The sequence below is a fragment of the Mauremys mutica genome, chromosome 21 (assembly GCF_020497125.1).
Source record: "Mauremys mutica isolate MM-2020 ecotype Southern chromosome 21, ASM2049712v1, whole genome shotgun sequence".
Classification (NCBI taxonomy): Eukaryota; Metazoa; Chordata; order Testudines; family Geoemydidae; genus Mauremys; species Mauremys mutica.
The window spans coordinates 12,641,980-12,667,122 of NC_059092.1; the positions used below are offsets into that span (position 1 = coordinate 12,641,980).

At 45.8% G+C, this 25,143-nt stretch overlaps 1 protein-coding gene across 3 annotated transcripts in view; it reads right to left on the reverse strand.

Moving 5' to 3' along the window:
• Positions 1-25,143, reverse strand: part of DHRS3 (dehydrogenase/reductase 3) — a 46,562-nt gene that overhangs the window by 6,463 nt on the left and 14,956 nt on the right. The window contains exons 1-2 of one of the 3 annotated variants that reach the window (XM_044996599.1): positions 1,279-2,455; positions 744-887 (exon numbers count right to left, since the gene is read on the reverse strand). In XM_044996599.1, coding sequence (XP_044852534.1) covers positions 744-887; positions 1,279-1,311 — 177 coding nt within the window. In that variant the 5' untranslated portion in view covers positions 1,312-2,455. Of the gene's footprint in view, positions 1-743; positions 888-1,278; positions 2,456-25,143 lie in introns of those variants that run through there. The other 2 variants (XM_044996600.1, XM_044996598.1) reach the window with 2 other exon arrangements.

Below are 25,143 nucleotides of genomic sequence, written 5' to 3' on the forward strand. Positions count from 1 at the left end.
AAGGTTATTACATGGGGGGGGGGTCGCAAGCTGTCAGCCTCCAATCCAAACCCCTCTTCACCTCCAGCATTTATAATAGTGTTAAATGTTTTCTTTAATTGATAAAGGGGGTCGCACTCAGAGGCTTGCTGTGTGAAAGGGGTCACCAATGCTAAAGTTTGAGAACCACTGACCTAGATATTTCAAGAGAAGACAAGCTGGCTCTGTGATGGGATATTTGCTCTTTCACAGCTATTTATTTCTTCTCCTTCCATACTCAGCTTCTTGATACAGTGTCAGGATCCAGCATAAAACCTACCAGGACTGATTCTCTGCTGTCTTTATGCTTTGTGCAAATATTTCCTCTGTACATATGCCCCTCTGGGGCACCTGGCATTGGCCACTGTCGGTAAGACGGATACTGGGCTAGATGGGCCTTTGGTCTGACCCGGTTCGGCCTTTCTTATGTTCTTATGTAAAATTGGTGTCCAATGGACTCCCGATGTGAGTGGGTAGAGAATTCTCATTTGGTAGCACTCCATAACTTCTTTGCCCAGATATAAATGTCAAAGCAAGGTTGCATGGCATTGGAGAATCAGACCCTTTAGTCCCTACCATAAAAGCAAGAAACAAACAGGGCATAGCCAGAGGCAAAAATGTGTAGCTTTCCTTCTTCCTAAGTTGCCAGAGAATGTTTCCTACTTGCCACTGGTTAGGGGATTTTCTAAGCTCTGCCCATCACCGGACCCACCACACCGACCAACCTTTTCCCGGACAGCTTTGGCTTGCTGATAGACTTCCTCTCGATTTCCCACATCGCAAATGAAGTAATGGCACTCCGTTCCCATCATCCTAATCTCCTCTGTGGTTTCTTTAAGATACTTCTCGGTTCGACCCCACAGGATGATCTGCAGCAAGAAACATTTGCTCAAGTAAAATTGTTCCTGTTTTGAATCTCCCGTAATTAAAATCTGTTTCTAACTTGAACAATTCGACATGGATCATTAATTGCATTTGCAGTGCCAGTTCTGTCACACTGTTTCATTTAGGGCCACGCTGATTTTTAAATGAAAATATTTATGTAGCACACGGGTCTAGGGAACTACGGTGGTGGTGGTGGCCAGAGTGAAGTGACTCCATTGTGACTGATGCACAGCGTCCAGGTGAAGGCTTTTTATTTGCAACCTGTGTAACAGCAGACACTGAAAATCTGAGCTCTGGGCCGAATGACTGGCCAGTGGCGATCCTTAAACAAGCCAGGCACATGGGCAATTAAAACAAAAAACCATCAAAACAAACACAGTTTCTCCGATCGAATCCTAATTTTGTCATGCAGACATGGGGTGGAACTCAGGGAAGTGGGTTAGGTTTAACCCTAAAAACATTGACCATATGTACACACTGCATATTATTGCTTGTCACACATTGACTACTACACTTCGTTGGAGCTTCTGCTCCCTAGAAAGGTAAAATACAGTTGAGTCAACCCATGGAAAGTAACAGTTTAGAATGCTGACATTATAAGCTACTGTTCCAGGGCAGTGGTTTTCAAACTGGGGTATGTGGGCTCTCGTCAGGGGATACACGAGAAAAATTCTGAAATGGCGGACAATGCATTTTATTTAGTAAGACTTGGCAATCTAATCATAGGTATATTATGACTCTATCACAGATGGGGGTACGCAGTAGACTACATTATTTGGAAAGAGGTATCCAGCCTAAAAAGTCTGAAAACCACTATTCTAGGTGAATTCCCAACTCAAGAGAATGGAGGAGGAGAGGCCAAAACTATACTAAGGAGGAGGAAATTAAGCAAGAAGCTCATTATAAAACAATGTTGTGGTTTTCAGTTAAACCCACAAAAGCAAGGACATTCACCATTTAGTGAGTTCAGTCGGCTTTCTAAGTAAGGCCACAGACTTAAGCCCTAAGATTCCTAAACCAACTTTATCTCAGACTTGCTGTCCTGGGGACATAGCAGCACCTATGACATATGCTCAGAATAATGGGTCAGCATCTGCAGTGGGGCTGTGGGAACTCTAAACACACATCGACAAGGACATTTGAAGTCAGAAACCGCCATTGTTACCTTTGTTTGTTTTGCAATGAATACATGCAAGCTCTCATTCAGCATTTATTTAACAAGCTGAGAGTAACACTCAGGGGAGAAAGCTTCTTGTAACAAGAATTAGAACAATTCCTAGTGGCCACCTGAACAAGAAATTCAGATTGTCCAGCACAGAATTGGGATATAATGAAGCCATAAGTGGAGCCACCATGTTCTACATTTCAGTGGCCCCATAGAAGTTAGAGAAGGAAAGGTCCTTGAGGTTCATCTTCTTCCAGCTAGAGTGTACTCTGCAGCATGTTTTCTTGTGACTCACACAGTCTAGTTTTAAAACGTCTTGAATGAACAATGAGGCTTTCACCACTTCCCGTGAAGCATTAAGTCCATGGTCTAACAGATTTAACTGACAGGAAGATTTTTCCCCCTGAAACACACCATAAATTTCTCCTTTCTGTAAAGCGCTTATGAAGTATTTCTACTTCCCCAAATTCTAAGACTCTTGCCCATGAACCAATCCACCTCCTCTGCTCTCTAACAGTTACAAAAAAAACTTCTCAGCCTCCATTTCCAGGACCGTCCCTAGGAGGGTGCAGGGCCCGGGACAAACCAGCCCCCGTCGGCTTGGGGGCCCTGCTCTGCATCGGTGGCTAGGCCGGTGGGATGAATCCAGCCTGGTGCTAAGCTGCCTGTTGCTGCTGGCAGCTGCCGGCGCCCACCGCGGGGCTACTGTTTGCCATAGTGCCACGGCAGAGGGGGCAGGGGACTTGCTGCACCAAAACGCGGGTGGACAAGCCGGGTGTCGGATGGCACGGGGCAGCAGCCGGGACCCTGGGCATGATGGGCTGGCAGCCCGGACCCCGGGGGTGCTGCAGCATCCCGTGCACCCCTAGTTCCCGCACCTATGTCTTCTGGGACCAATGGCACCAGCTCGAGGGGCCCAGAGCAGTTGCCCTGATTCGCCCTACCCAAGGGACACTCTGTCCATATCACCGCAAGCCATCAGAAACTTGTTATTTTACAAAAATGAAATTACAGGACAGCCTACAGACTTTAATGGCACCGACCTCCCCATAAGCCAGTAGGCAAAGCAGGAAAAAAGAGAAAATCTGTAGGTTGCTTATGCTCACAAGTGTACAGTTTTCACCACACAGAAATCCCCACAGAAGAGAACATTCTTAATTCAAATTATTATTCAGGATTAAGGGCTCAACAGAGCTAAAACGACACGGCATAACCAGGCTTAAACCATAGAAGAGAGAAGAAATTCTCAGGGCCAAAAGCTCCTCCTAAGCGGGTTATTCTGCATAGGAGATTGGAAAATTGGGCTCATAACAGGAAAGGCTTTTAGCCTTAATGATGGTGTCATTTCTGAGCAATCTGCTAATGCTGGTAGAAAAATCTTCTGAAATACAGACCTTACGTGACTGTGTGACTCAAGCTTTCGGCCACTGAACTCACTGTGATGATTAGTGTGAACTGATTGCTATATTGGCTTTTTTTTTTAAAAAAGGGTTAAAGAAGTAGTGCATGTCATCTTTAGGATTTTCGCGATCTTTGAGTTTTGGGTAACCAGGTGCTGAAAGACAAAAAGGTCCAGAGATCGAATTACATAACTGCCCGTAACGCCAACTCACAGAGTCAACTGGACCTGACCACAATAAAGCTCTTGAGGAAAGTTTCCTCTGCTGGACAAGATGAGCCACTTCGTTATCAGCACAGGGCTTGGTTCTTATTTACACTGCTCCGGCAGCACAAAGGACACCTGAAGTGCAGTTGAACATGGATAAAAATTGAGTGTACCTGGGTTCCAGCCAACTTCCTTAATGGGTTAAATTTAAAAGGAATGCTGTTCTTTAAACCACTGGAGTCTTTATGTATCTCTATTTAGACACAAACCCAGAAATGCAGATACATCTAGCGAAGAGCTTCTGAAGAGACCATTGTCTCTCCTGGAGCTTTGTTGACTGTGCTCCATTTGGCTTCACAATCAAACAAAGAGCTGGTTGGAAGGCAGTTCAAGCACGAGTCTGCCTGTCTCTCTCTTTCACACCCATTCGTTCCAAAGGCGTAACCAGAAGATACACAAATGCAAATCTCTCTAGTTAACCCTATTTCGAAGTGCTCTGAGAAGAACCATACTACGTATGGTCTTGCTGTGCTATGCAACGATAAAGCTAAGCGGGCAGAAATTCACGTTTCATTGGGGTTGTCTCAGGACAAGACTCGGGAGGAAAGAAACGAAGCAGAACTTCAGTACTATGTACGGGGGATAGGATGCAAAGAACTTTTAGAGCCAGCGACACTGGGCCAGAGTCATTTTGCTGGAAACCTTGGCTTGCAGAGGAGGTCGTGGGCAAGGAGAAATAGGTCTCCAACTTTAAAATCCTTCAAGAAAATATCCACTACAGCTAGAAGTCTGAACAACTAAATGGCAGAGTGTAGAATGCTCTCCTAGCCAGCCCAGCAGCCCCCTGCTTAAAAGCCACCCTTTTAAAAGCCAGCCTTGACAAACCTGTGCTTGCAGGTCTCTATGCTTCACCCTATCCCAATAATCCCTACCACCTCCACCAAGCTTGCAAAACTGAAGTTAGCCTGTGTTCAGTGCCATCTTGTATTCATAGCTTCACTGGGCGTCACTTCCAATGTCTGCTCTGTAGACTCCACGAGAAAGTCAGAATGTGTGAAATGTCACAAGATTTTAAGTTACTGTGGAAGATGTATTTTTAAAAGGGTGGAGGAGGAGGAACAGTGTGATCACAGAGGGAGTGATGAAATCTAAAAGGGATAATATAAAATTCTCTGGGCCTCTCTCATTTATGTATGAAGAGGGAAACAAAACACAACACTGGTGGCTGCTTATGAAGACATCAGGCAAAAATCTATGGAATTATGCATTTACAGTCATGGGGAGGTTAGCCTGTTATTTGCAAGGGGACTGCCAGGTTCATGCCCATCGATGCAACTGGTGAAAAAGTACAGTAAATCAACACACTGAAGAGGCGGAGAGAGAGAGCGTGAGCCGGACAGGGGGAACCAGACAAGGCAAGACAATGACCTATCCTCCCCAGCTGTCTGGGCTATCACGCGACGGATAGATAACAGGAAACAGATTTCTCTCTCCATTTCCATTCTGCTTGTCAGCACTGCCATCTGCATGAGTCAAATGGGGACAAACTTACGCATAATGATGTCAGGCAATACATTGCGAAGAACGGTACGAGCAGGGGACGAGCGTGCCATTGCATTATGGTGCATGTGTGGGAGATGGTAACATTTTGTAAGCCAATCATGGCTATTTTGGGACCTTAAGTAGCTTGTGGCGAGTCTTGCAAGATGACTCCATCAAAATGTGGGCTGTTCTGGAGGTACTGGGTGGGGCGCGGTACCCCTGCCACAGCTCCAGCTCCTCTTCCTTTAGTTTTCCCAGACTCAGAGTGCGTTAGCCTTTGTGGAGGAGAAAAGTAATGGCTACAAGGCCAACCTTCCTACTGCCATTTTTGCTGGTTTTAGTGATGGGCAAAACTCAAAACGCTTCGCTTCTGTGTCTAGCCAAAACGTCTTTGGTCTAGAAACCAGGCTGAATACGCTCACAAGACCGGGCTCACGTGTGAGGCTTTCAGTCTCTGTCTGACGTTTGGCCAGCAGTTGGCGCATCCCTATTTGTCCTGCGTCTCTGCCTCTTTAGAGCTCAAATCCTGATAGGGTTTTGGACAGGGGCTGAGAAGGGACAGAAACCTATTCCCGATCCAAAGCACCAGCAGACTTTCAACTGCTGTTGCAACCTGAGGCCTGCAGTACCATCTATTGCTCCTGAACTCCATCGCCACGGTGGGTTGTGGCCCGTAGATGCCTGGCCAGTAGATGTCATTACTTCATTTTCCTCCTCTCCTATGGTGTGATAGTTTCGGTCCCATTATTGTCTTTTTCCTGGTGGCTTCTCCATTGTCCCTTCCCAAGGAGTGTTTGCAGCACCCTGCTCATAGGAGCCGGACTCATCTGAATTCAAGCCACCGTAATGCATTTGCAGCTTGACGTTTTCTGTTGACCGCCCTGGTGAGGTTGCATCAGATCATATCACGACTAGCCACAGAGGGATTGAGAGTCACAGATGGCTTGGGTGCCCCAACTGCTTCCAAATAAGCCCTTTCCTGGGCTCTCACTGTTAAGTGTCAGAATCCCTGCCCATGTTTTGCAGATGTTGGCTCTTGCTGGGCTGTAGATGAGCAAACGTGGTGCTCTCTGCACTACTCTGACACTTCTTCAGACGTGGCACTCTAAGCAACTGTCATCGTACCTTATGCTTAAAGTCAGTCTTAAGAGAGCTCAGTCAGCTTTATATTATTGCAAAGAGCACGTATGTAGCTTTTTAACACCCTAAACTTGAAAGGTGTCTGGATCTGGAGTTCAGGGAATGGCCCATTTTAAAGATAGGAGGCATTTGCAAAATGCAGAGGGGGGATTTGGACTTTGAATGCTCCAAAGTTCTGAGGTTTTTGGATCTAGGATTCCAGTTTGGGTACCAGGATTAAAATGTAAGCCTTTTGTCCCAAACTGGTTACTAAGTTGGCAGCTAAAAGCTAGAGAGAGGAATCCTCATGGTGCCAGGAATTCCTGCCTTAGAAAGAGAGACGCAGTGGTGAAGGAGACAGAGAGACACTGTTCCTTATTACATGGCATGTCAGGATGTTGCACAGCCATCCATTCATGGGTTTGGAGGTGGAGAGGGGAGGGATGGGAAGGAAAATTTAATCTCTGTCATGAAGAAGTTATTGGACAGATGGTTTCCCACCCTGGAAAGAATCCAGCCACCGTGTCTTCTCTCCCCACCCACTCCCACCCCCTCCCTATGGCACAAGACACGCTCTCCTTTCAAAAAGTTACTGACCAGAAAATTGTTGAGGGCAGCGGCCCAGTGAGGCGGTTAATCCCCGCTGTGGCAGGGCTGCTCACAGAGGCTTCCTGCCCTGTGGTTACCTCTGGGTGACCCCAGTGGTTGGCAGTCAGGGAGGCAGGTGGAATGTGAAAGCAATCGCTTAGGCTACCAGCTGGTGGTGGTGGAGAGACTCTCCCTGCTAGCGGACACATGAAATATTGGGAGATTTATGAGGGCGCAGGAACTTTAAAAGTAGCTAATGGCTGCGACCTCTCAGATCACTGCACATTTCCCCAGGATTGATTCTCAGGTTTGGTTTGCAAAACAAGCCCCATCACTTTATCTTCCCTTCTCTGGCAAATCACCGAGCTCCTTATCTGGCCTTAGGGGAATCATTCTAGCCAGAGCGGCAGGCTCAGCAGACAGCATCGGACTCAGGAATCTTTAACTCTGACCTTTAGGGTGCTAACGAGACATGCCCCGGGGATGCCGTTATTCTAAGGCAAGAATGTCCCATAGAGGCCTGTGCTGGCTATTTGCCAGGAGCTTAACGCCCTCGCCTCCTCCAGGCTTCAATCCTAACCTTCCCCCAGCAAACAAGTCAGTGGGAGTTATGCTGTTGGTTTCCATAGCACGAGGGATTTGTATAAACTGGTGCAGATTATCAGCTGCCACCGTCCTGAACACAGATTGGAGACCCATGGAGGCCCCAGCATGACCTGCTCCAAGCAGGTTTTGATTGCGTCTCTGTATCAAAGAGAAAGGCGGCTGGAGATTGCTGTAACACACTGCAGAACAACGGGAGCTATATTTGGTCTATCGGGAGTGGGGAGGACCCTTTGGCCAGTGATGTCATAAAGGTGTCCTATGGCTTATTCACAGCTTTCAGGTGTCCTCCAGGGAGATATCACATCGCCGAAAGCAGAGCAAGAATAGCATGAGATTTTACAGGAGTGAAGAAGAGAGCCTGAAAAAGGTGTATTTTAAAAAGAAGTAGAGAGACAGCATAGGAAAGAAAAATTTCTGCAGGGGAGATGATCTATAACCCCCGACCTTTAAAGATCAATTACAGGGGTTTTTACAGTCATAGGAGAGCATTGGCAAAGCTATTTAATCTATAGCCCAGATGCATTGCTGGCATAAACTGGGACACCGCCAGAGAATGGTCACTCTTTTACTATGTCATCGGTGATGAATTTGGCCCTAATATTTAGGGAAGCTACCGGTTCGCTAAATAAGGGCAGGAAAAGAGTCGATAGCTTAAATAGTTTTGAGAGAGAACGTCTCCCACTCCATGCTCCTCACTCTATATTAGTCAGGGCGTGTTTTGCTAGATCAGAGCAACGCAATTCTCTGCAATGGTTAACAGACGCAGAGTTCCATCCCGAAAGCGGGTAGCGTTTCAGGATGGATGAAACAATCTTGTTTGTAGATCACTTTGAAGACACTCTGGGATAAAGGTGTTTATATAAAGATATCAGAGCCCTTCCCACCTTGATCTCACTACTGCTATCCTCACAAATCAAAAGAAACCACAGCATCTCCTAGCCACAGATTTCTTGAGCTATTCGGGGCGGTGGGGGTGGGGTAGGATAACACATTTTGGCCCCTCTCAACCTCCTTCCTCTGTCACAGAAACAAAAGTCGCTCTGTTTGAGCTGGCATTTCCAATTGCCCAGGCTGTTACTCATGTTTAAACAGAGAGCCTTTGTGTTCCCAGTCCTGAGAGCTGCTGCCTGGTTTTAGGAAGGACAAAGTGCAGATAATCCAGAGAAGTATTTCAGCTTTATCCCAGATCTGCAGAGCCCTGGCACTCACACCTTAGAATTAGCTTCCCAAAGACACACATTTCAGTATATCCTATATCCTGGGAGAGTTTCTGGCATCCTGGACTCAGGGTGCTTGTAGGCCCCCACAGCCTGAAAAACATTAACGTATTTTGGTTTTGATGTTGTACGGATTTTCTCCCTCACCCCTTCCACTCCCTTGCCCTCGGGGTAAATGCAGACAAGTTAGTTCAGGAGTACTTCACAGGAGAGGTATGCTAAAGACCTGATTTCAGGCAGAGTGGGAGGTGTGGCTGTTCAGTGTGAAAACTCAGCCTTTGCTTTAAAAAGAAAAAAGAACCTTTTGATGCCTGGAGTAGACCAAAATACTCAACCCAGCCCCTGGGGGAAATCTGTATGAACTGTAAGCATAGGTGCTGGAGCTAGGGGTGCTGGGGGTGCGGTAGCACCCCTGGTTCAAAGTGGTTTCCATCATTTACAGGGTTTACAGTTTGGTTTAATGGCTCTCAGCAACCCCCACTATACACTTATGACTGTGAGCAAACAAAGCAGAGCAACGGCAAACTTCTGCCAGTTCCGATATTGGAAAGCAATCAAAAGTGCAGGGGGTGGGGTGGAAAGGGACAAATATGGGTATAGGGGGACCGGGAGGGGTAAGAGGGTAGCCCTGAGTTAGCCATTTCACACACAGGCTTTTCTAGACGAGGATTTAAAGGGATCACAGACTCGCTTCAGCCAAGCCAAGGGAAGTCGTATGTTAGAACATGCGACGTTGGTCATGTTAAAGCCCGGGAGAGCCTAAGTGTTGTTGAATTTAAATATCACAGAGAGGTCTGCTACATTCTACTGGGAACACCTCTGTGAAGGGAAATGAGGAGGGCCTGACTCTGCTCTCACATAGACATATTTGGACACTGGGCTAACTCAACGGACATCAGTGGAGTTCTGGATTTACACTGGCTCAATTTACACTGGCTCAATTTACACTGGCTAAATTGAGGAAGAAAAACAAGCGCTAGAGACAGAGTTATGGAAGAGACAATATAAGAAATGAAACATGGGTTTGGAGTTATATAAGGGTGCAATGTTTACGGCTGGGTATTTCAAAGGAGGCTAAGGTGTTAAACTCCTATTGAATTTCAACAGAATGTGGGTGCCTTAGCATTTAGGTTCCTTTGATAATCACAGCCCCTAATGCTTTATGACATACAAGGGGTAAATTGTGCCATACCTGCAAAGCTAAAATACAGATTTATTGTTTGAGGGGCGTGGGGGCAAACAAACAGAATTAGCACAAATGTTTTACACAAAGCAGTGATGCTAGTCCACCATGCACCATTTCCCTGACTGCTACAGAGCAAGGCATTGTTGCCATGTCAGGTGGGAACATTTGCTGAGCTATGAAGAATAAAGGTCAATAAAGACAGTGAAAGGCATCCATCGGATTGCCATAAAATGAGAGGTCTCCTGTACTCGCAAGGCCAGGAGGTGCTTTCATTTACAACGGAATAAATGCAGAGTAACCACTGAGGTGAGCAGAGATATGCTGGATTTATACTGGAGAAAAAGATCTGCTCTCACTCCCATTGAGGTTAATGGTCGTTTTGCCGTTGATGTCAGTTGGAGCACAGCTGGGCCCTCTGTGAGATCAGAATCTAGTGTTCAGTTTTAGCTATTGAGCTCATGGATAATTGAGTAGGAGAGCAGTCCATGGTATCTTCAGAAAATGCTGAGTTAATGTTGCTCCAGGACTCTGACTTTTACTCTGAGGTTCCTCCTCTCTGAAGTCCTTGCTTTCAGGGCTGGCTCTGTCTTTTTTGCCACCCCAAGCAAAAAAAAAAAATACCCGTGCGGGGCAGCCGGAGCCAGGGTGCAGGGGGACTCCCTGCGCTGCAGACGTGCCCTGGGCAGCGGAGTGCGTGCCCCGGCTAGCAGAGGGAGGGGGAAGGAGTGGGGGGGGAGAGAAGGGGGCGGCCAGGGCTTCCTTCAGCCAGGGCACTCGCCACACGGCCCCTCCCGCTGCGCCGCCTGCAGGCGGAGTGCGCAGCCCGCTCCCAGCAGGGTGCTCCCCTCCTCCGCGCCGCCGCCCCCTACAGAGCGGCCAAAGCAGCAAAGCACAAAAACAAAAAAAGGATTGGAGAGAAGCTGCCCCTTAGAATCTGCTGCCCCAAACACAAGCTTGCTCGGTTGGTGCCTGGAGCCGGCCCTGCTTGCTTTTGCCCTTTCCCAGTTTCCTCTCCTTCCAGACAGGAAAGAACAAAATAAAACAAAAACCTTCTTTTCCCTGCACTCTCCATCTCCGAAGGCGCTGGCTGTAGCCAGGTGCACTCCTGCAGCACAGTTGAAATCCATCACCAAGCCCAGCCAAAGTCTTCTTTCCTTCCTCCATCACAAAGGTTCCTTTCCGCCAGCTGGTGTATGAACATCAAACATATCTGAAGGTCCCATCCTCTCCGAAGAAGGCTTTCATATCTGGAGGCCAGGGGTGAGATCCTCAGCTGGAGTAAACTGGCATCGCTCCATTGGCTTCAGGGGAGCGCTGGTGATTTACATCACCTATGGACCTGACCCCAAAACTTTAAATATAAAGGTTCTTTTAGACGGCAAACTCTGCATAGCAGGGACTGGCCTTAGTGTCTGGCCTTGTAAAGCAGCAAACACACTGTCAGCACTTAACAGATAGCAACTAATGGGGTCCACATCTTATTGTAATAGGACCCCTTGTGCTGCTCCATTGGTACCGAGCGGACACGGCCAGTTGGGGAATTCAACCAGGCTGCAGGAAATCCCTGGTTGGTGTGGAGTTGGTGCACTGGCTCTCCACCATCCCCCGTAACAGGCAATGTGGCCAGGGAGAAAAGGCCGGAGCATTTTTGGGTTGCTAACCTGACCTTTGAGGCTGCTCTATCTTATCAGGGGGCAGTGCCACAAAAATAGCCTAAGGCATCCTCGGGTCCTGTGCTCAGTGCAGCCTGGCCAAACCTGAGAATCAGCCCCAGTCGTTCTCAGTCATGTAAATTAAATAAGCGAGGTTTGCTCAGTTTTGTTCCTCCAACTGTGAATCTCTGGCTTGTCTATTGTAAATGTTGACCTCCCAAAAGCCAAAGGACTGTGTTAAAAACCACTGGTGGGCGTTGTTATGTTATTCGTTTAAATGCAAACCACATTCCAGGTCTCAAATGTACCCCTCTTTTCCCCACAGGGAAGGAAAGGGGATGGAGAGAAACAACTGAACCCAGGAGTAATATGCAGACACCTGCTCCCAGTAAAGCTGGATCAATGGAGGCCTTCCTCGCTCTATGGGAAAGAACACTTTGATTTTCTGTCCGCATACAGGAATTTAAGATCATTTCCCTCCACTTTGTGAGAACAGAGGGCATTTGTTCACCTATTGGGGGTGTGAGGACAGGTGGCCCCATGCTGATTTCTCTTCAGGGGGTTTTCCAGTCGCTTTTGTCTGTAACAGAAACGCAACTGCAGATTGCATGGGGAGCAACACTTCTCAGCTCCGTTGTACAGAACAGTGGAGGAAGAGGAAGGGTGGGTTGTTTGCAAGAAGAGGTCACGCAGGAGTCAGCCTTTACAATCCTATTAAGGCTGGGACAGGGTCAACTGGAGTGCACCCTGCCAACAAAAGCACCAAGTGGCCACAAACCGCCACACTGCAAAGGTTCATGGAGGCATTTATGGGGGAGGGAGAAATGACAGCTTTTTAACAGTCAGTTTCTGCCACACAATGTGCTAGAACTTGCCTCTGCTCTGGGAAATTAAAGCACCCAAAGCAACATCCAGGCAGAAAATTCTCTGCCTGCAACTAGTCGAAAGCAAAGGGGAGGGGCTCACGGGTGGGGATTCGTTTAAAAAAAATGTATTTATTTGTAGAACCGCTTTGAAAACGTCTAGTGACAGAAATAGAATGCGCCATCTCGGAAAAATAATTGCTGTGTCCTGTCCAATTTATTTTTTTTACTGTTAATATTTGCTTAACAAACCTGGCAGGTCTAATATGCACAATCAGAGATTTCACTCCATTCAATAAAATCACTTGAAGTGACATATCATGGGTCGTGTAAAGATGCTCACTCTGTACATTTGTAACACCCTGGTAAACAGACATGCCTGAGGATTACATTACTGTCTAATGTTCCTTTCAACCACAGCTCACTGTTGTAATCATTATTGTCTTCTCTGATATTTCCATGGCAAATACATGTAAACCGGTTAAAACTTCCTACATAAATAGTTAAAAAAAATAATCAAACTGCTATATTGCAGCCCTCTCCATCCACTCTGCAAGACAGGTCACTAGCCAGCGGTGAAAGTAATCAGGCAAGAGCTGGTACGCTGTGCCGGACCGGAGCAGCTTCCCCAGGCTGGCGATTTAAAGGGCCCAGGGCTCCCTGCAGCGGCCGGAGCCCCGGGCCCTTTAAGTCACCGCCAGAGCCCTGCTGCTGCTACCTCGGGGCTGTGGCAGCAGGGTTCAGGCGGCGCTTTTAAGGGCCAGGGGCTTCCTGCAGTGGCCGGAACCCCGGGCCCTTTAAATCCCCATTAGAGCCCTGCCGCTGCTACCCTGGGGCTCTGGTAGAGGGGTTCGGGCAGTGCTTTAAAGGGCCCAGGGCTCCTCACATTGCCTGGAGCCCCTGGCCCTTTAAATATTGATTTAAAGGCCCCGCCTCTTCCGGCTGAGGCCCCGCCCCTGCCCAGGACTCTGGCGAACCGGTAAGTCCTTTAACTTACTTTCACCCCTACCACTAGCCCACATAACTCACATTCATATAAAAATGCTCACAGAGAGCTCAGGACATTGTGTGGAGATAAAAGATGCAGGTGCAGAGAGCACTACTGTAGTAGACTGGGATCAGGAAAAAGCCAATGAACAAAAAGCTAAAAAGAGCATCAAACGTTATTGGGTCTGATTTGGGAAAATGATTTGATCCAACATCAATATACTGAGCAGTGCCTTTTGGCACACTTTCTTCTGAATTCAGCATTATTAATTATTATTATGATTGTGACTGCCCAGGGTAATAGGATCCCACAGAGCATAACGCATCACAGGTTAAAACATGGGTGCAACAGGCTTATGCATTAACTGCAACAACAGCAACAAAAAGTTACACTGACATTAAGGGTTAGACCATTTATTTTCATAAAGCAAGAAACGGCAGAGTTTAGGTTGCCCGTTTGTTTTGTAAGAGCGCCAATTGTTAGGGTGAAGGGAAATGTGAAATTCAAAGGTGAGTCATGACTGGTCACGTAAGTCACCTGACCAGATGAGCGTAACACTTAAAATCAGGTTTCCGGTGTGACTGCTAATGGAAAGGGAATGAGCATTTGAACATGCAAGCGCTAAAACTGGTGCAGAGAAAACAATGTCTGTGGAAAGAACAAAAAAGGGGGCAGCACAAACACAACTGGAGGGATTTGTTTAGGAATTTGCATGTACATTTGTGTAACATTTTCCCCTAGAATTCACCCAACTCTGTTACTGATTTTGGGCTTGATCCTACAGGGGAGCTAAGTGCTCTCAACATCTATTGAAGTTACACTTGAGGGATGAGTTGAGGACACTGAGGGCTGGTCTACACTATGGGGGGGATCAATCTAAGATACGCAACTTCAGCTACGTATCAGAGAGGTAGCCGTGTTAGTCTGGTTCTGTAAAAGCAGCAAAGAATCCTGTGGCACATTATAGACTAACAGACGTTTTGCAGCATGAGCTTTCGTGGGTGAATGCCCACTTCGTCGGATGCAAGAGTGGAAATTTCCAGGGGCAGGTAAATATAAGCAAGCAAGAAGCAAGCTAGAGATAAGCTGAAGTTGAAGTATCTTAGTTTGACTTATCTGGCTGTCCTCATGGCGGCAAGTTGACTGCCGCGGCTCTCCCGTCGACTCCGCTTACTCCTCCTGCCGAGGTGGAGTATGGACATCGATTCAGGGATCGATTTATCATGTCTAGACGAGACGCGATAAATCGATCCCCGATAGATCGATTACGTGGGTAGTGTAGACGTGGCCTTAGCCCTTCCCAGGAAATGCTCAGAACCTCCCCGGATTGGACCCTTTAATTCAAGCTGTAATTCTTTCCACTCAACATTTATGTTGACTGCAATATACAGACCAAAAAAGGATGTTCAGTTTAATTTAGAATTTTCTTAATTTTAAGTTGTTTTAAATTAAAACGTTATTGATATTTTATCAGTGTTCTATTTATTTTTTTGCGGACAATATGGAAAAATCGGGGAAGAGTTTTATAAGAAGAACTGTACGCCAACCAGGTGATACAGTAAAAAAGGCAGATGAATTAATCCTCAGATACTAGGATGTGTCTAAACTTTGACAGCCGATCTATGAATGTTGTTCTGTGAACTAGAGCTGGGATTTGCACAGCATTGTTGCCAGGTACTGCCAAGATGCAGCCTTCTGGCTTCATTGCAATCCAGGGGATTTTGCATTTTATTGCACCGTCACAATGGAACACTCCAAAGAAGGGTGACAAAACGATAAATAGATTAGAGGCTCTGACCTATGAGGAGAGCTAAAAGGAATTTATACAGCTCAGAGGAAAGACAAGGCGGGATATGATAACCATCTTTAAATACTTGAGAGGGAATGACAAGGGAAAAAAAGGAGAAGCTTTCAGGTCTCAAAGGAGAGGAAAGTATAACTAGGAGCAATGGCCTGAAACAAAACAAGAAGGGAAAAATTTAGGAGGAACAAATTTCTAACACTGCGATCAGTTATTCATTATTGTTACTTGCATTCCACTAGGGTCCACAATGTGTAGGCACTGTCCACATGCACAGGAAGAGAGTCCTTTCTCGAAGAGACTATTTACCCATGAGGCTATTGAGGGAACAGTGAGTAATTTTAAAGTAGGCTTTTTTGGGGTGGGGGGGAATTAAAGAGTAGGGCCAAATTATGCCCTGATTTATACCTTATGCAACTACATGGGGCCAAACTCTCACTTACTCTACATTTGCACTGGTGTCACTCCAGATATAATGGAAGATGCTCTGATTTCTCACTAGTGTAACTGGGACCAGAATTTAGTCCATTGACTTTAGTGAGGTGCGTTGTAATAATGGTGATCCAGCAAGCCTATCGCAACTGTGAGATCAATTATTGAAAAGTGGGAGTAAATTCATAATGTTATATCATCTACAGCAATAAATGGTGATAGAAAGACTGGATTAGTTCAAACAAAATGGTCTACCAATACCATCCAAGGGCCCTGATGAAATCATCACTGGTAAAGAACAAGAGATTGCAAGTGGAAATTAATGGACGGGTTGGAAAGTAGGCCTAATTGATGCCCTATTTTGCCCATCACACCTTTTTGGGGTCCTTAATGCCCCCCCCCAATGGAGGGGATCAAACCACAGGGGTACGGGTGGACTAGAAGGAGTGAGTTTTACTATCATGGCTGCCACCCCCACCATCTATTGGGACTCCAGGATTCACCATGACACTGCTAGGCCCCCAGAACTCTGATCTTGAGAAATGTCCTGACGAGACTAGGCCAGAGAGAGGGAATGGATGACATCACCACTTCCATCACCGTTGGCTAAATCCTAAATAGCACCTGGAATGTGACACTGGGGTTCCAGCTCGCACTCCCTCCCTAACCCACCTTGTTCATTCTCTTTCCTATTCCCTTTAGTTTAATAAGAGTCTGGCTTAACTGTCCAAGATTGCCTCTTCTGCAATGTTGCTGTGAACCCACCAGCAGCAAGGCAGCTAACAGCAATGCCCGGACACTGGTACACAATTTGCAAGTCACATAAGACCAGGTGCTTTGCCCTTCTTTCCCCAGCAGTGAGGTTGCAGTAAAAGTCAACACTCAAGACAAAAGCTGCATTTCCCAGCATTGCTGTTCTTTTCTCTCCCCTTTTATGAGTTTGTTTTGTTCGGTCTTCAAGGAAGCAGAATCAAACTTTAGCAACAGCTCCAGACCACACAACTAACTTCTCCTTTTCCCAAAACTGGCAGTTATCGTCATCGTAAAGATTGTCGAACAGGCAGCTTTCCTAGCAAAAATCTCTCGACAGCTAAAGTGAAAGGGAATAAGGGATATTGTTAAAATAAAAACCTGCTTTAATACTTTACATTTTAAAAGCTTTAACTCTTTTTCTGTAGCTTTAACAAAAGATTATGAAGATTCTTAATGGTCGTTGTGGCCTTGGGACTAAGCAGGCTGATCTCTCGGTACCTGAAACCCCAAACCATGTTTAACTGTTTAGTTTTGTACAGAATCATGTTGATGCCTTTGATTCTCTGGGCTCACTTATTCCATTGCAATTAACTCAACAGGTGAAAGGGGTAGAACCAGAGTATTACATGGGGCTGGACTGCTCTCTGCCAAAGCAAAGCACACAGGAGAGGGTTAAGTGGAGTTAAGTTGTGATCTGTTTGTTGGGAGGGGCAGGGCTGATTTGCCCTCCCCCTGCTAAACAGGCAGTGGAAGCACATTCACCAATGCTGCAGATCCTTCATGATAAACGCAGAATCCAGATCTCAGGGGCGCAGTAGGAGGTCGGTCATCTGTGCGGAGGCCCCAGGCTCAGCACTGGCACTGGAGACTGTGCCACTGGTATGGTTACCCCCCACAACACCCTGTCAGAGAGCAGCTCCGTAGAAGTCACGCTGCCAGGATCTCCCACTGGCCATGACGGATCCACCTTAAAAGTATGTGGGGGTAGTTGCTTACTGCAGAAGTGTGGAAAGCCACACAGCTTTAGGTGACTAAAGAAAAAAAAAAGTTGGCCCTAAAGCTAATTGTCTGCATCCCTTGGAGGAGGCCACATCCATAGACATGGCCAGATTTGTCTCTCCACTACATCCATTTACATTAAGAGCGAATGAAGTTGGCGTGACTTCAGATTTACACTGGAGTGAAACAAGATCAGAACAATTAATTTCTCTTCACCAGTTTAAGCAGTTGAGGCATTTGCAGAAAGATTTTCAGAGGTGATATCTGCCCATGAATGAGGGTGTGCGCACGCATGACATGGGCATGTACTAAATTGCTGTTTGAAAGGCTGGCTCTTACTTATTAACAGACACAATCAATTCACTCACTGAACTTGGTGTTTAAAAATTAGATTTTCAATAGGACTGAGCAACAGCTGTTCCCATTGACTTCAGTGGGAAATTCTGGGCGCTCCTCATCTTTGACAGTCAGACCATTAGGAGCCTAAATATGGATTTAGCAGCCTAAACTGGCCTAAATCCGTGAATTAAGAACACAATATCTTATTTTAAACTTTGTTAACTTCATCTACTCTGATCTTAACCCCTAGAAAGTCTCTGTTACACCAGAATAAATCCAGAGTAAACCGGTTGTCTTCAGTGACGTTACTCTAGATTTACACTGCATAGCTGGCATGTGGATCTGACACCTGGGGTTTTAACGGCAATATGAAGTACTGCTCTTGAAATATTACACTGCGAATGCTAGGAGTTTTCTGACTCTTGTTTTTCCTTTGAACTCCTAATCAGGAACAGAGACTTAAATCCCTTTAGTGTTAAGACACTTCCTTACTATGCTTCTGGTTCTGCAAAAAATTGCTGGGGTTGAACAAAAAAAAAAATGATGCTGATGGTGGTCAAAGCCCATCATCAGTACAGCACTTCCTCTGTGTGAGTGGTAAACAAGTGTAATGATGTCATTAAGAGCTGGCTGACCTGCTGATGAACCCTGGGCTGTAAATGAGATGCAAGGTGCCAATTCGCGCCCCCCCCCCAACACGCACACAGAGCCAAAGGTGTCAAACACCAATCTGCAACTGTTACATATAAATCCTGCACAACCCCTTTGATAGTCAGCCCCTTTGCTTCTAAGGAGGCAAACTTCCTCTCCCCATAAACCACACATTCAAGCAAACACAGGATAATCGCTGATGTGTTTGGATTAAAATAAAAGGGCAAGAAAAGAGGGTTGTGCAATTTTGCACAGACATCACATCCTGCAACCTAAAATTGAGCAACCTGATTCAGAGACGCTGGGAGACCCAGTTTCACAAGGTTCTTGGAAATGCTCTCGCTTCAGTGTGGCAGGAGCTAGCCTTGCACTCCTGTGGCCTAGGGAAAGAAATACTTATAGCAAGTGAGCTGCAGTGAATGTGTCTTTGCCTTGCTGTGGAGGGGACTCCTTTCAACATTTCATTTGGAAGCACGAATTCTTCACTTCAGGCAACAACCTGGAGTTTTGTTCCCTCCGTTAAATGGAGCAGGGAAGTTAGTGAGTTCGTATTCAGCGCAGTTCCAAGTTGTTAAAACTGGATCTCAGCATTTCCCGGTCCCTCCCCCAAGTTTAAGAGAGCCAAATCTCACTCAGTGAAATATTCTAATCACAGGGGTTGGTGCCTCTGTTTACTATTAGCACGGAGGTTAAAAATCACAAATCCAAGAAAAACACTAATTTAATCTTCAAGCTGGAAAGGTCTAACGGTCTGTTTTTTGTTATTGAGCTTTAGTGACAGAACTGCCCATTCCCTATAAGAGGAGGGAAACGTGAATAGTGCACCCTCGTCATGCTCAATGTTGCCAAATCTCATGATTTGAATCTTGTGGCGTAATGTTTCAAAAAAGCAGACATTAGCAGACTCGGAGAACTGGTAGGTAGGGTCTCTTTGGAAGAAAAATCTAGGGGAAAACGGAGTTCAGGAGAGCTGACAGTTTCTCCGGGAGTCAATATTAAAGGCACAACTGCAAACTATCCTGATGAGAAGAAAAGAGAGGATGAATATGTAAGAGGCCAATATGGCTGCATCAGGAGCTGTTTAAGGACCTGAAAACTAAGAAGAAAATAAAATCTACAAAAAGTGGAAATATAGACAAATTGCTAAGGAAGAAAACAAAAGACCAGTACAAACATATAGGGACAAAAATCAGGAAGTCGAAGGGCTTGTCTTCATTAATGGGGGTAAGTTGATCTAAGTTACACTATTCCAGCTACGAGAATAACATAGCTGGAGTCAACATAGCTTAGGTTGACTTACTGTAGGATAGTTAAGCACTGAAATAGGCTTCCAAGGGAGATTGTGGAATCCTCATCACTGAAGATCTTTAAGAACACGTTGGACAAACGCCTCTCAGAGATGGTCTAGGTTTGTTTGGTCCTGGTCAAGTGCAGGGGGCTGGACGTGATGACTTTTCCAGGTCCCTTCCTGCCCTGCCCTTCTATGATTTGGTGTCCTTCTTAAAGCCCCAGCTCCTGGAGTCAAATGATTACCTGAGAATCTTGTCTTTCATTTAAAAGTACGTTTCTAGCCCTCATGACTGCGAAGAAAACAACGAAATGTGACCCAAGTGTACCCCAAAGGTTCAGAAACCCCAAGGTTAATAAAAAGAGCCCAATTGTGTTAATTTGTTTTAAATCTTGTGATGTTTTGAGGACTGATGCATGTTTTCTGAACAGCAGGGGTTGGCAATACTGTGTTTTACTGCTGAGGAAGGATACCCCAATAAGTTCTGAAATGCAATTTTGCTAGGATTTGAAAGTTGTTACCATCTGATGTTGGCATTCAGTGGACTGTGTAAAATAAGTTAATGGTTTCAGTCCAATATGTAATTAGGGAAAATGTGCATATAACAAAATTAGCTACTGGCACAATGGTGCTAATTGGTCCCCGAAGTTGGCCAGGGAGATATCATGGATTGAATGGGTTATAGAATCTGAGCTACCTCCTTCACATCCCTACACAGGTTGTCTCATCCAGGTCAAGGTTGAAACAGAAACAGTGCGGCCTTAAGCTTGTCACACCCTGCCTACGCTGCACCTGCTTTGCTAAAAAGGGGCCTTCTGCTGACAGGGCTGTCACAGTCCAGATCCATTTCTGAGCAGTAAGTTTATACCCCCGCAAAGCACAATGCAATGTTAACACCCCCTCCACACACAACCCCGCCTTAAATGTACAACGGCCACAGGTGACAGAGTGTGAACCAAATTCTGCTTTTAGCTACGGAGGCGCCACTCAGCTGACTTAGCAGCGCTTTGTGTTTGTAACAGAGCATTTCGGTTTTCAAATGTCTTTTTCTCGCCGCAAGTGCAGTTCTTAGGCATTTGCTCAGGCCAAGTTAAAAAGCACGAATCTCTCAGGCTAGCACATGGTTGCAATACAGTCAATAAGCTGTAATTAAGAAGGTAGCAAGGTTAGGGTGGCTGCCTGCAGGACCCTTAGTTAATTAGGTGCAATTCATCGCTAACCTATGAGAAGGTGCAATTTAAATTAATTTCAAATTCTGCTAAGGTAGCCATCTCTTCTCAAGACTATTAATTAGAATCAATTTAATCCCTGCTGGGACAAAGGTCAAACAACATGGATTTGACCCTTCTCTGCTGGCGTCAGCGTTATCAGCCGATGGATCTGGCACTGCCTGGGTCTGACTTGTCCGAATCTTCAACGTGTTGACACGATGCTTTGAAGAGGAGAGGTCGAGCCAGACTAAGAACATCCCTCCAATAACTTCTGCTTTATATTCCAGCCAAGCACTAAGGTATAAAGCCCTGTGAGTACAAATCCACATTTGTTCTCCCAGGGGGTCAGCTCTGAAGCGGTCGCTGTTCTTTGGCTTTCAAGACTTACCCCCATCAGTTTGGCATCCTCGGCCTAAACACTTCCTCCAAACCCAAAGCCAAAATGGCTAGACTTGTAAGTTTAATTCAGTCTAGAAATCCAAGTGAAAGATTTACAATAAAGACGACTCGATACTAGTCACTAGATTGTAGAAAACTAAAACAGGATCAACCTTCTGAAAGGAAGCAACAGCCAGTTTCAAAGGGCTGACCTAAGAAGATGCAGACTTTTAATTCGAGTGTCAAAATTCGGAGAGAGAGCGCGCGCTAGGAATAAACACTTGTCTATTTCTTGTTCTTCTTCCTTTCATTGCTGCAATGGAAATGAGTCCTTCTGTGGCTTTCATCAGACATTGTGCCTCAGTTTCTTCAGCCTACAGTATCCTGCCTCACAGGGATACTGTAAAAGGCTAAATTCTCTGGTCACGAACGTGTCAAATTGCTTTTGAATCCTGGTGTGCTGTCTTTGACTATGCTCTCTTTTCAGGTACCCTCTGAGGAACTGTGTTCGGAGTCTATCCACAGACTTTACTAAGGCCTATGGTTACTACTGTTCATTATTATTAGTTGTATCACAGGGTCCCCCAAATGCTCTGCTCAGGATTGAAGTCCCGCTGTGCTAGGTGCTGTACAAACATATAGGAAGAAAGATCAAGAGGAGCTGAGGGGTACGCGGCCATTTTGAAAATCCAGGTCCTTATTTACATCCCTAAATATCAATTCAAGAGCCTAACTTTAGGCTCCTGTTATTTAAAATGTTGACCCCATTGCCGGGCCTTGATGTACTGACAAGCTAGTTTTGGACAAGTCACAACAAGTGAGTGCAGCAATCAATGTGAGGGAAGAAGGGATGGAGAAGGTGGGGAACCAGGGGTGCTGGAACAATTTGTATCGTGGGGGTCCTGCTGAGAGCCATTGAATCAAACTATAAACCCTGTATATGACAGAAACTGCTTCAAGCCAGGGGGTGCTGTAGCCCCCACCACGAGCACCCCTAGTTTCAGCACCCGTACCGGGAACAGTAATATGTTTGTGATATATCACAGGCCAGCCATGTGCACAACTTGTTGGTTCTCAATCATTTCACAGGTTGTTTGGTTCGGTTTGTTTGTTTACCTGACTTAGCTGTTGTGCGCTGGCTGATTTTTTTGAAGGTATCACAGCAGACGCACGTCCCAAGGAGGGATTTTAAGGAGATGGCAGAGGCTTTATGGATTAATTCAGGGAGGTAGTTCCATGTGTGAGGGGTATGTAGAAGAAAGTACAAAAGTGATTGTGGAAGAAGCAGATGAAGGGGTGGTCAGAGGCAGCATCACTGCAAGTCCAACAGGGTGACATGATTACACTTTGTATAAGTAGGAGCATTGCCAGCAGATGAAGGGATGTGATCATTCCCCTCTATTCGACATTGGTGAGGCCTCATCTGGAGTACTGTGTCCAGTTTTGGGCCCCGCACTACAAGAAGGATGTGGAAAAATTGGAAAGAGTCCAGCGGAGGGCAATAAAAATGATTAGGGGGCTGGAGCACATGACTTCTGAGGAGAGGCTGCGGGAACTGGGATTGTTTAGTCTGCAGAAGAGAAGAATGAGGGGGGATTTGATAGCTGCTTTCAACTACCTGAAAGGGGGTTCCAAAGAGAACGGACCTAGACTGTTCTCAGTGGTGGCAGATGACAGAACAAGGAACAATGGTCTCAAGTTGCAGTGGGGGAGGTTTAGGTTGGATATTAGGAAACACTATTTCACGAGGAGGGTGGTGAAGCACTGGAATGGGTTCCCTAGAGAGGTGGTGGAATCTCCTTCCTTAGAGGTTTTTAAGGTCAGGCTTGACAAAGCCCTGGCTGAGATGATTTAGCTGGGGATTGGTCCTGCTTTGAGCAGGGGGTTGGAGTACATGACCTCCCGAGGTCCCTTCCAACCCTGAGATTCTCTGATTCTCTGATAAGAGACAAGAGCAAAGAGATAGGGTGGAAGAGAATTGCCAAGGGCCATGAAGGCGAGCACAAGAAACTTCACTTGGCTTTATTCAGAATTTCCAAAGGCTCTTTCCTCCACCCTGCCTTCCACAATTACATTAGTGTTTCCAAGTCACCCCGTCTCCCCTTCCTTCCCTGCAGCACTACAAAGGCCATTTGGGTTCAGCACAAAACAGTCCTTGTATCTTCCGCTTGCCAGAAACCACATAGAAAAAGAACAAAAAACAACAACCAAAAAGGATATTAAACTCTTTATTCCTTCTGGACTTTTCAGTTGCAATCCTTTGACCTGACACCCTGAATGCATTTCTCTCCTAAAGCAAATTGCTGTGCCAGACTAATTAGGCACCAGCTCAACAGCATGTTCAACTCATTTTATAGTGCAGTAAAAGCCATGTATATATTTTAGTGCTTCAGAGGGAAACAGTTCGGCCAATCTGAGTCAACGTTTTCCTAGCCTGCACCAGACTCAAGGTGCGAGTGTGATGTACACAGGCTGAGGCAAGGTTTCAAGTCTTTATAGAGGATGGTACCACTCAGGTGAAACAGGGATGGATGAAACAGTTAAAAAAAAAAAGGACCAACACTGAAATCAAACCCGGCTCCTCTCTTGTTTGAAAAAAGTCTGGCTATGCAGCCTCTTTTCCTCGCTGTGATCCTGATGAGACCCCTCATCTTCACTAAAACCTATCTAAGGTCTCAGATAGCAGGGTCAAGCTTCTCAAATTGTACAGGAACATCCAGTTTTACAGCGCTGATCTGCATCTCATTGAAATTTCTGAAACACATGATTTCCCCTCACTACACCGCTGCTGCAGGGGGATAATCTTTGACATCTTTATGACACCATGATATGATAGAGTTTCATGACACCACTCTGTTGCGATGCGATTTCCTCCACCATGACATTTGCTATTTATCTCCTTACGCCATCACATTGGGTTGCAAATGCCAGGTCCCAAAGGACAAACTGAAAAAGGCAGCAGCCATACTGCTGCCTCACAGATACCCAAAGGTCGGCTATTTGACATTTCCGGCTATACTTGCCAGCTAGAGGTTGTGTCTTTCAGCATTTTATTCAAGCTGCTGGCCATGGCCTCAGTCCAGGTCAGAAGAATAAATGCCATCCATTCCTGGGACTTGGATCACGGGTTCTGGATATTTAAATCCATGAATCAACAGGAAAGTTAGCAGCCAGCAGGAAGCACTTAAATAACATTGCTGTGATTACATCATCCTTACAGAGAGGACGCCTTTCCAGAGTCTGTATAAAGGGGTAGATTCACTCTGAGAAGCTGTAGGTTAACAAAGCCAGCAAGGAAGGTTAATTGTTCGATGAAATCATTGACAGGGGAAATAGGCGGCAAATAATCACTCAAACCTCCATGCACGACCCACAAGAGGAAATTCTGGATTCAATATTACAGTGTGCTCAGTATCTCTTGTAAGGTGCAGAGCACCCCCGGACAAGCGCTCATGGAAAAGTCCTGAACATTTTTGATGATGTTTTTCATTTTTGTTGCTGTCAAAAACCGTATTTTTCACGAAAAATGCAGATGGGTTGCACAGTCATCATGGGAACAGGTATGCAAAATGCAAGCACAGTGGACAGAAGGGGGACGGAAAGAGAGAGAGAAAAAATAAATGTAATTGTCTATTTATTAAATGCCGTGTTGGTCGGAGATAATTGTGTTTATTCATCACTTTAGAATGGTACAAAAGAAATGTAAAACAACATGGATTTCTAGGAGTTGTCCAGACACACGTCTCTAGAACCAATGCTGGCTACTTGTCTCCTTTAACCCATAGGAATACAGATTATTGCCAGTTCTTCAGTGTTCCCAATGACCATTTCAAATCCAGTTTGGCTGTCACACCTG